Here is a 12,487-nt window from a genome sequence, read left to right as displayed (position 1 = left end):
CCAACCCAACTTTTTTAGGTTCCTGAGATGACCCTAAAACATTTATTTATTATTATTTATTTTATTTATTTATTATGCTTCATCACTGGCTCATATACAATTACAAAGATAAATATATTATATAAATATTGCACATACTAATAATCAAGACAAAGTAAAGAATAACATGCCAGCGAAAAGAATGGGACAAACAGGTGCAAAATCACCTCTAGGACCATCCCACCTTTCGATTTCTGAAATAAATTATTGGGAGGAAAAAAACCATCACAGCCCCATCCCAAATTAAATAAGCCTGCAATTCGAGCATCTGCAGTAAGAGCTCCAAGAGCATGTTTTCAAAGAACAAAAATTTTGAGTAAAATGAGAATTCAAAAATTCAACCACCCCGGATTTGAAGGAAGACAAGGAACCGGCTGTCCTTGTAGACAAAGGCAGCTGATTCCAAAGCTGCACAATGCGATTAAAATAAAAAGTCATGTGCGCTTCGGTTTTGCAACATAATCAGGATGTTCCCAAAAATATTAACTGGCCCCAAGTGGGGTTTTCCAATTCCAACTCTTAGATTATTTGCTTTGATGAAAATCATACCAATTGAAATGCAAAACATTTTACTTACCATTTGTGAATTACGGCCTGGGGTTTCATCTGCCATTTTTGTTATAGACTGCAGGCATCAAAAATGTCTGGACCTGGTATGTGAAATAAATATAATAAAAGGTAACATCTGAGAAATTTGGATAAGACTGATCTAAAATATTAATATAATTTGAATGTATCTGTGCGAAATGATGTTACATATGACATACGAAGATAAGATATGACTTATGGTGATAGCACATTCATTCATAAAATATAGGAGAGTATGCCAAAAGATGCAAAACTTACCAAAATTAAACTACCTCAGAGCTTCAATAAAAGTGACCAGCAACAACTTTCTATAACCATGATAACCCAGCTTTTTAGATTGTCTTGCCTTTGGTACGTAGAGTCCCCGGAGATAAACCTAAAAATCTAACAAAGTGCAAAACAATTGGTATAAAAACTGTCTTAATACATTCCGATGTATAATATATCAGCAAGAGCATTCAATTTATTTAAATATATTACCTAAAGTCAGATGGGTGCTAAAGAAGTGTACTTCGACAGCTAAAGCCTCCCTTATACACTTCAGACCCCATACGAATCTATTTGTTTGAAACAATGGTACCACTTTTATGAATAGCCTGTCGCAAAATCAAATTAGCATCAAAGGAACAATGCGTTACGTAATCTATAGTTGCTGCAGGCCATGTGCTCTAGGACTGTCACATGTACTTGGCATAGACTTGTCAATTAGGCCACTAATCACCAATAATAGCTTTATAATAATTATTATAGACATACATATTATATTTAAATTTAATATAACAGTAAGGAAAATAAACAGCTTACCTGGACAGTTACCAATACTGGTTTTAGAATGAACATGTATTCGCCGTAGAAGTGACGTAATAATCGGATAACAACTGCCATAGCTATAGATGAATACATTTTTGAAAAGATCCCCTGCACTACAAGCAGATTGCACTAATCACCTGTGTATGTCAGCAAACATAGATTGAATACAATGCCGTTCTTTTCAAAGATACTAATCTTACAGGTGCGAGTGATCAGCCTTTCTTTGACATCTATGGTTCAATGCATAAGTACCGCATAACCGACAATATCTAGCCCGGGCTAGTTGGCAATCTGGAGGTGGGGGTCCATTTTGGGGTGTCTGTTTTAGGTATTGCAGCAGACAAAATGTCTGTCATACCCTATTTTGTGTTCTATGAACTATGTTTGTTCATTTAAGATAATTTTTGAGTGGTATCGACAATATCTAGCCTAGGATAGTTGGCAAGGAGGGGGGGTCGGCGGTACTTTTAGGGTGTCTGATACCGATAGTGCAGGGGACTATGTGTCTGTTATTATCCATTTAGTATTCTATACACCACACTCAATCATTTGGAATTTTTCCCAAGTGGTACCTTCCCTATCTATGTTTGGCTGATTTTCAGGGGGGTCTGGGGGGTCTGACAGACCTTTTGCAGAAGTTAAAATGTCTGCCGTTTGTGATGTTGATATATGGAGAGCGTTGCGCACACTATGGTGCTGGTTTTGAATGGTACCGCGCTCATCTACCCTGAACCTATTTTTCTAGCTATTTGGAGGGTCCCCTGGGGCACACGCAGTGGATGGAACCCGGCAGACACGCCATTCCATTAATTTCAAGTGAACCCCTACACACGTCTGTGGTCAGATATTGGTACCTCGTTCGTCTACCAAAATGTCTCTCTCCTGACGGTCTAATACTTCAAGAAATTTTTCCCAACCCCATTTCCCCATGTCAAAAAGAAATCTATGCCACTGATTACATTTGATTTGATCAAGTAACTTGCTAAGACTTCATGTGAATTTGAAAAGTCTACAACATTTGAAGGTAATGGCAAAATTATGGTATTGTGAAAACATTTATCTTTATATTGTAGGTGCTGAAGTGTCCAAAGCTGGCGATACATCAGGAAATCGATTTAGATACCCATCATATGTACAAGACATTATGGGGTATGTACAGTATTGTAGGTCATTTTTAGTCTGATAAATAAAGATGGTAAAATGTAGTTGTCCATTATTCATGTTGTTGACCATATCAACATGTTGTTATTGTTTTTTCACAGTGTTTTAGTTCTTCCAATTAGTTGCAAGCATTTACCACCCAAAATGCAAACATGATTAGATGTGTATGAATCTTGAATGATATATGAAATGGGATATTCCATGAATTCCACACACACCATATTAGAAGTGAAGATCGGAAATTAACAGCATAGCTTGAATTCCAATCAATTTGGACCATTACTTGACTCTTGCATGGTATTTACACTGTTTTTTATATTCATAAAAATAAGGCAGGGGCACTTATTCGAGGAGAGCATTGAGTAGGGAGAATAAATATGAAATTTTAATAACAGGATAGAGATAGTTGCCAATTAATGATAGCTGAGAAGCATGATATGATTTGCTATCTGTGCACCCTGAAATGTTTGAACAATGTTTCCGCATTAATATAATACAAAATGTATCAACATACATACCCACTTAGTTTTAGAAAAAAGAGCAATTTCAACTATTCATCATTTATTATGTGTTCTAGTGACATTTTCTCCATGGGCTTTGGACCATTCCGTTGGGTATGTACTTCAGCAGACCATAATGATCTGACTACAACAGATGAGATAGCTACCACAGTACTGGAGGATCTCATCAAGGAAGGAGGTTAGTAACAAGTCATGTTAGAAAAGCAATATGTTCACATATTTGCCCCTCAGTTTTCTGCAAACTTGCAAGAAACTATTTGAATACTGCACAGTACTTTACTTGATTAGGATATATAATTTGCACTTGACCGGATTCTTACCTTTGGATATTTAGAGCAACCCTTTGACCACTAAGCCAGAAGTACTCAGTGAACATTGAAGTATTAGATTCAATATGTCTTAAGTTTAATGGTCTTTCTAGTACTAGCTAAGGGATTGCATCATAGACTAGACGAAATTTCCATAATTCAGGTACGTAAGGCATTTGTAAGTAAAAGTTGATAACCTAGGTATCTTTATTAATTTGACCTCCTGAATCCAAAAAAGGTGGTAAGCAAGTGTTATTTTGAGTCTATGATCCTCCAAATGACCCCATGACCCCTGAAATGACCCATAGGGTTATACAGGGATCAAAATTTACACACGCACCGATTTCACTCATTAGCATATTAAATTATGTCTGGCCAATTTAGTTGTATATCTTGCTTTTATATGATGCCTATGTGTCTTGTTTTAGTTCCAGACAATACCAAACAACAGTATGAAGACAACATTCGTTGGATTAAAGAAGCGGAAAAGCACCAAATGGTGAGGAAACGATATATGAAACTATTGTCAGATGACAACACATTTTGGTATCCATACTTTGGGTATCACATGTAGTGTCATGACCCCATAGACATTAAGTCACCTTTGCAGGGAAAAAAGTTTAAATGTGGCCAAGAAAATCTGAATTACACACAAAAAAATAACAAAATGGACCACTTTTCTGCGTCAAAATGTCAAACTGCATTTTTAGGGGACAAATCCATTTTTTGGATATAAGCAATTATTTTTTTCAGAAAAAGGTCCACATTTGGCAAATTCCACAATTTGGCAATCATAATTGATATACTGTATGCTACAGGGTTTGTAATGCCTAAATCACAACATTCTGTAAATTCTTGATGTTGCCTGCCAAGGAGCCAATCATGATGGCTTATTGGAAGTGAATCATTCATTTGAACAAAATTAAAAATCTGGCTCAATTTGTCAAAAAAATTGTGATAAGGAAACCTAGTATAAGTCCATACATATTTGAAATTATGCAACTCCACAGATTTGTTTCATTTGATTGGTGTGATTGTATCACATGACCATTTTGTTGATATTTACCAGTGTTAAGTGACATTACACTCTAACAGATATTAACTATGGACTAACATTTCCCCTCCCAGGTGGTAGGATCTCAGGCTAGAATCCTGTACTCGGACCAGAAAGGTCGTGCTGCCATAGCTACTGCATTCAATAAGGCAGTCCATGAGGGTAAGCTTCGAGCCCCTGTTGTCATCAGTCGTGATCATCATGATGTCAGTGGGACAGACAGCCCATTTCGAGAGACGTCTAACATCTATGATGGATCAGCATTCTGTGCAGGTAGATTTTGGAACTATTATATTTTGAAACTGATTTTTGTTTCCATATTCAATTTGATATCTTAATCAAGAATTATTTTGTCATCATTTTCATTTTATTTGGTTTTCATACACGACAACAGTTTAACAAAAACTTGAAAAATAAAATGCGTAGCAAGTGAGGAAAAGGGAATGAACCAAAGCCACATATAAATGTATGAAATTAAACATACAAGTGCAAATGTAGGACCAGATGTTAGGCTTTTATAGTAATTTAGCAAGTGTTCAATTAAGGGATGGGGTATGGACGTGTGGACAGTATTTTTGTGGGACATGAGAGAACATCAGGCATATCGAATTGCATTCTGGATACGAAGAATGTCCTTCTGATTTCAAATAATTTTTTTTTTAATTCGCGATATAATACGCATTTTATGGCAAATGATTAAAAAATGATGTTTTTGATATTTAAGAGTCCTTGAAGTAAACTTTATAAATCTAATGATATGTATTTAAAGTGTATGTAGCTGGGAAGAAAGATATGGATTTTTTTCCCAAAACACCAAAAAAAATTGGGTCTTTTTGGGAAAAAAATGTGTATCAATAATATGAAAGGTCAAAATTTTCAATTGATCGTCAGCTTTTCATCCCAGCTACATACACTTTCAGTACATATCATTAGATTTATAAAGTTTACATCAAGGACTGTTAAATATCAAAAATTTAAAAATATCAAATTTTAGTAATTTGTCATAAATTTTGTATTATATCGTGTTTTTTTGTATTATATCGCGAATTTCAAAAAATCAAAATTATTTGATATCAGAAGGACATTCCTCGTATTCAGAATGCAATTAGATAGGTCTGATATACTCTCAGCTCCTGCAAAAAAATATGTGAAAACGTCGCTAAATGTTAATATCCCATTCCTTAAGAGAGGTAGTGGTATATTTCAGTAATGGACTGAAAAGTAGATATAAACAAACTGCACATTAGATAAACAAAGCATTAATTACAAACCCATTATTTTGAAGAGCCCTGTTGTCCTTCCAGAAATATTTTGTGCCACGATATACTTGGGGACCACACAGTTGTTAAAGGTATAACTCCCATCCTACTGAAGCAAACCTTGTTATACATTTTATGAAGGGGCCCTTTTGCAGGATGTGTTGCAAATTTGCCCAGTTCATTTTAGGCCCAAGATATGTTTAGTTTAGATTTTATGAGCAAAAAGGTTGATGTACCACCACAAGAGCATGTACTGTTTATGTTCTTTTGGCCACTGTTATATATATATGAAGAGCTTAGTTTCAAAACCCCATACATCTACTTGCCCAATTTTGAGAACACATCAACAAATCATCAAAAAAATCACTGATATATGGGGGTTTGCAACAAAAGCAGTTTTTGGCGGGATGCTTGGGTAGGATGCTTTTGTTGAAAACCCCTATATATCAGTGATTTTTTTGATGATTTTTTGACGTGTTCTCAAAAATGGGCAAGTGGATGTAAGGGGTTTTGAAACTAAGCTCTTCATATATTATGTGCCTCTAATATCCAAAATGTTAAGAGCAATAAATTAAATTCAACTATAAACTTGGAATTGGAATGCTTGGACAATCTGCTTCCATATAAGGTAGAAAACACCATGAGATAAACTGTGAGTAAACATTGTTGATACCAATTTTGTTTCAGATATGGCCATTCAGAATGTGATTGGCGATTCATTCCGAGGTGCCACATGGGTTGCTATACACAATGGTGGTGGTGTCGGCTGGGGAGAAGTGATGAATGGAGGATTTGGTATGGTGCTTGATGGCAGTGAAGAAGCTGGGGAGAGAGCCAAGATGATGCTTAATTGGGATGTCTCAAATGGGGTATGTATTATCAATGCTTGACTTTTGATTTTGACTGGGGTTGAAGGCAGATGCTTGTTTTCCTAAATAAGATTGCACAGTAATTGTCTCATCATACTAATCTTCATCCAGTTAGTTGGTCTGTTGTGTTAGTTACTGGGTGACGTATTGATTTTCAGTATCTATATCAAATCAACTTGGGAAATATAAGACTATACATTGGTTTGCCTAAAGTATGGTAGTGAAATAGGTGCATATTTCTGGTTATGGTATTGAATTGCTCACATAAATTTAATTGCACAGAGTGTACACGCACACCTACAAGGGTGGTTTGTCGCTTGCAGCGTAACCATAATATAAAGCATCGATGTCACTATGGAACTTGAGGTGACCAAGGTATAGCATCAAGTTATCCAAAGACAATATCGCTTGTATGGCATTTGCACAACTGGTTCCAGGGTTGATCCCCAGTGAGCTCTCAATCACTTCTGGTATGACCTTACTGTGATGTATGGAGATCATGGTAGATAGAGTAACTAATCCAGAAATGGCTGTCCTTTTAACCAGAACTTGCTATCTCTTATATGTGACACGATCTGGTCCATGGGGGCCAAAGGAGGCATTTTTGAAAAACGAGTTACTGTAATTATTACATTATACATATAATAGGCTATCATTTACTGAAAACACCAAAGGTCCAGCACACTTGGTTCTAAAGTTATGAAGTTTTTGATGTCTATTTTCTTATGTATTTTATTGTTTTTTACTCCATATTTTTCCCTTTATCTCAGTTTCAAATTTGCCGCCTTTGGCCCCCATGGACCAGATCGTGTCACATATTATACATCACATCACATCATATTTTTCAAGTTTGTGTGTGTCCTTAGATGATATCCCAGATAATATACCAAAAAAATTTGTCTAATCTTTAGTTTATGAGTGGTCCAACAATGTGATTATATGTGTCATTGTCAATGTATTTGCAAGTTCTTCTGCAGTTGAGCAGAGCTACCTGCTAAATGCACGACATTTACTGTTACACAAAATACAATGTTGTTCAAGTGTCAGACAGAACCCATGTCACTGGTATCAGATCAGACAATTTGAATGTCAAAATAAAAGTGTTCAAAGTTTTATCACAGGTTTAGTGTTCATATTATTTTAAACAAAACTACAGCTCATATCAGTTGAACTCATTGTTTAAAATGCATTCATTAAGCCCATTTGACTGTCTTGCATTCAATAAACAGTCGATATGTAAATAAGCATATGCAGATGCCACTTTAAGATGTATTAACTATGTATTTGCAGTTTTCCATTCAATAATTGTCTATCTTATAACAAACTGATAGCAAACATGCCTCTAGTTTTAATTTCTTATAAAGTAAACATCAAAAAACATCAAAAAGTCAAGGAAAGAATTGTTATGTGAAAGTCAAATCAATATTTGTATTTGTTCCCCTTTGTCCTATTTTGCAGGTGTGTCGTAGAAGCTGGTCAGGAAATAGTAAAGCACAGGAGACCATTTGCCATGCAATGGAAGCCAACAACAAACTCAAAGTCACAATGCCTCATGATGTCCAGGATCCTGATCTCTTGAAAAGGGCATTCAGAGATTAGATAAATGTCTCATCCTTGCAGAAACAATAAACTCAAAGTCAAAATGCCTCACGATGTCCAGGATCCTGACCTGTTGAAGTAGGCATTCAGAGATTAGATAAATGTGTGTTCCTTGCAGAAGCCAACAACAAAAGTCACAATACCATATCAGATACCCTGAAATCTTGAAGAAGAGGGTATTCAGAGATAAATTGGACATGTTTTTCACATGGAAGCCAACAATAGACTGTAACCTTTACCCTTGTATATACCATAATCGAAAAAACAACAACAAAAAAACGAAGATGGCGTGATGATCTCACATCCTATCTGGGCACAACCTGGGCAAGAGAAGCACAGAACAGAAGCAAATGGAAGCTACTTGAGGAGGGCTACATCCGACAGTGGGTGACACAGCCTGTGAGATGAGATGAGATGAGATACCATAATCAATTCCAAGAGATCTGCCTCATAACTTCACTTGTAGACAATGTGGACAGGGCAGAAGTTGTGGGTTTAGAATGTTGTTGTGGATGTCTGTCATTTATGGTATGAAATGTTACCATAAAATGAAACTAGAAATCAAAGATAATGTATTCACCAGATGTATTGAAATATAATGTATTGTCAAATGTGACATGTCATGTCAACTTTTGGGCAGGATCGTAAACGGAGAAATAGCCAAAAATCTGCCGGTGGCTGATTTTTTCACAATTTCGGTTTGTGATGTTAAAAATATTATCTGATAGTTTCAGACCGGAATATAACTGGCATCTTGTATTTTTTGAGACATTTTTCAAGTTAATTCCTACTCTCAACATTGTCAATAATATTTTTGAAGGCCGATATCTCAATTTCCAATTTTATAATACCATAACTTCCAAACGCTATATCTTCGCTTAGGAATGTCCAATTTCATTGGGGAAAACGACGTTGTGGAGCATAATATCTGTATATTTAAGATATGTAAAAACCTCAAAATTCATAACCTGCCCAAAAGTGTCTCCTTTTGACATGACACGTCACATATATTGTCTCTTTATCAAGAAAGAAAGTGTACTCCAGCCTGTGAGCTCATTTTCTTCAACTTTTTTTTTTCTTGAAAGGGATTTTGTTTGTAAACATTACAATGTATCAAATACAGTATTATATGCATCAATTATGAATTTTATGTCCTTGAAAGTGAAAGTGAAAGTGCCTTTGAATTTTACAAATATTTGTCAGTATTCTTCATTTACTAAGTACACTAAACTATAGAAACTATATCTTTAACATTTATTTTACTATGCAATGTACAATCTTCAAATATGTAATGCATCTGAAATAGCTTTGTTACTCATCATGTACAATTTTTAACATGGTTCAGTGAAAGCAATTATATTGCGTCTTCCAAATTTACCAAAGTAAAAAAGTATCCGTTTCCCTTACCAATACATGTACTTGTATGTGACCCATCACATTGATACACAACAATCGTTAAGAAGCACACATTTAAAAGTTAGAAGCACACTTGTAATAAAGATAATCATCAAAATATGTTTGTACAAAATAAAAGAAGAAAATATGAATCTTACATCTGACATCAAATGGTGAGTTCTTTTGCTTGATATAGAAAGATCAAATTTCATTTTTTGAGACCATCTGCCATTTCAGTGTGATGGAAATGAGTGTACTCATTGGGTTTCAATGTGATGGTCACATACATGTATGTGTGTAGTCATCGGTGCCCATTTTGGGATGAGGCTCTATTTTATTAAATATTTCAAAGATACACATAAGGCAAGTGGGTATCATCAGTTCAGTATTAAAAGTGTTTGAAATGTTAATATGTATAAAGAATTACACCTCCTGTACAGTAAATAATGACCTGCATAGAATCTTTACCACAATCAGGACTATGGCTGAATTTCTAGACCTGCATCATGTCCACTAATTTTGTATGTCATTAAATGTTTGGTGGAAATGGCTTTATAAATATAATGGAACAAATTATATTCAACGGCTTGAATTTAGTATTCAATATTACTTTGTACAGTCAGTTGCTTATGCTAAAACCATTTTCGATCAGGTCAATCAACTTCCGAAATGCTTTACAATGCTGAAGCGGTACCAGTGTGCAGAGTTTCGGTACATTAAGGGGGTACTACACCCCTGGTCAATTTTATGCCTATTTTAGCATTTTTCTCAAAAATTATATACGTTGGTGACAAGTAAGATATGTATGTTATAGGGCAAGGACTACAACTACTGTACTGAAAATTCAGCAACTCAAAGCAAGTAGTTATTGATTTATTGATCAAATATTGGTTTTCTGTTGTCTGTGCTGAAATAAAATTTCCGGTACAGTAGTTGTAGTCCTTGCCCTATAATATACATATCTTACTTGTCCCCAATGCGCTATAATTTTTGAGAAAAATGCAAAAATAGGCACAAAATTAGGCAGGGGTGTAGTACCCCCTTAACAGAATATATTGAGGAATTGGCCTTTGCTGTGTCAATTGTGGAAAAGAGAGGTACCGGTATTTGCATGCATGTACGTGTGTTGCTAGTTAACATTTGCATGTACGTGTGTGTGTTGTACTTGATACTCGCACGCGATGTGATGCACACAAACATTTTCGGTCATTTTGAAAAGGTTTATTGCTTGCTATTCACAGTATTCTCTTCGTGTACATAAATATTTTCCATAAATGTACATAAATGTTTGCAGTAGTACTAATACTTTCCGTCCCACCTGTAATTATTCCAGTAGTTGTGTAATTCCAGTAATACTCATCATGGCCACTCAAGGATAAGCGCACCACTATCATGATAACTGATTCCACTGTATAACAAGGGTTGTCAAAGGGTTTATATTGCCGTGAAATTACGAAGTTGGACATTATTTCAGAGTGTCATCTGGAACATTGTAATCCACAAGAAGGAGAGTGCTGGATAAGTAAACATTATAAATCAGTGTAATTTATTGATTGTAATTGATTGTATGCAGTCATGTTTATGTACAAGAATATTGTCCAACCATACTCTACTTTTCATTAGAGATTTCAATTTTGTTAACTTATACAAACAGTGTGTAATTGATTGTATGTAGTCATGTTTATATCCAAGAATATTGTCCAATAATACTCTACTTTTCATTAGAGATTTCAATTTTGTTAACTTATAGACCACTTGACATGTGACGTCATTGCCCGGCAGTATGCGCACACATTATGGTACTTTCCATTGTTCTTTGCCCTGCAGTGTGCGTGCGCATCGTAGTCTGCTCAGGGCATGTGTATTTTAAATCTCCCACCACATTTCATATAGTACAAGAAAGCCATTGAACAGTGAAGCGGTTCGTTCGGGCATATCGACAGACCAATCCCTCGCCTTTATTGATAAACAATAATGTAAAGTGGTCTATACAAACAGTGTGTTGTTGTTGTGCATTCGTGTGAGAACTGGGAAAATATGCTTTGGCCTTGAGTCTTTCCGACTTGTAACACATCAGTGCCTTTATGCAATTATGTGAGATAATAAAACTCAGCTGGTGCTTTTATCAAGAAATATAGAAGTTGTGTGACTGTCTGTATATTTGTTTCAATAGCTTTTATGTTTGAAATTTGTATGCTTGTTCCAAAATGCCAGAATTGCTGATACTCTGGGTGCGCTAATTTAGACAAAAATAGTTTACACTAGATGTAATGTTTGTTTCATTTGTAGACATAATTTATAAGTCGGTATAATTAAATGGTGACTCTATTGTGTTACTTTCTACCTTCGTAGCACTGTATTGCAAACTATTCCTTTTCTGAATCCCTTTGGGTAGATGAATAATTTGCTACAACTTTCATGAAAATCTTTAATTTTTTACTCCTGTACGAGGTGGATAACCACCAGTGGCAGCGTCATGGGGGGCATATCCCCCAGTCAGAACTCTTGCCCCCCAGAAAAAACCTAAAATTACGAAAATTTCCACTTTTTGTGGTAATTTTTGCATAAATTTTGCCCCCCCTGATATTCACTTTGCCCCCTAATGCCCCCGAAAAAAAGATTTCCTGGCGCCGCCACTGATAACCACTTTTTACCTGTTGTGGCACATAACTTTTGAATCATAGGTCACATTGAGAAAAATAAAATTTATGGGATCCCTGGGCCAAGATGACCAACTTGATATATGTGACCGTACAACGAATGAGCCGTAAATGTCCTCAATTGTATTCTGAGTTACAGTGTAAAATGGGCATGAAGGTCGTATTCATAGGTACCTCAATTTGGTGCTACGTGTACCTCATTTAATGAGATACACGTAGCACCA

General features: G+C 35.6%; 1 protein-coding gene across 1 annotated transcript in view; it reads left to right on the top strand.

Moving 5' to 3' along the window:
- Nucleotides 1-8,475, top strand: part of LOC140148234 (urocanate hydratase-like) — a 33,089-nt gene extending 24,614 nt beyond the window's left edge. Inside the window, exons 13-18 of the mRNA XM_072170105.1 lie at nt 2,511-2,586; nt 3,176-3,297; nt 3,856-3,926; nt 4,556-4,754; nt 6,428-6,609; nt 8,068-8,475. Of these exons, the coding sequence (XP_072026206.1) occupies nt 2,511-2,586; nt 3,176-3,297; nt 3,856-3,926; nt 4,556-4,754; nt 6,428-6,609; nt 8,068-8,208 (791 nt within the window). The 3' untranslated portion in view covers nt 8,209-8,475. The remainder of the gene's footprint in view (nt 1-2,510; nt 2,587-3,175; nt 3,298-3,855; nt 3,927-4,555; nt 4,755-6,427; nt 6,610-8,067) is intronic.
- The last annotated feature ends 4,012 nt before the right edge of the window (nt 8,476-12,487 follow it).

Source organism: Amphiura filiformis, chromosome 3, assembly GCF_039555335.1.
Source record: "Amphiura filiformis chromosome 3, Afil_fr2py, whole genome shotgun sequence".
NCBI lineage: Eukaryota > Metazoa > Echinodermata > Ophiuroidea > Amphilepidida > Amphiuridae > Amphiura > Amphiura filiformis.
The sequence above is the reverse complement of the archived record's forward strand: the minus strand, read 5'-3'. Positions and strand labels throughout refer to the sequence as shown.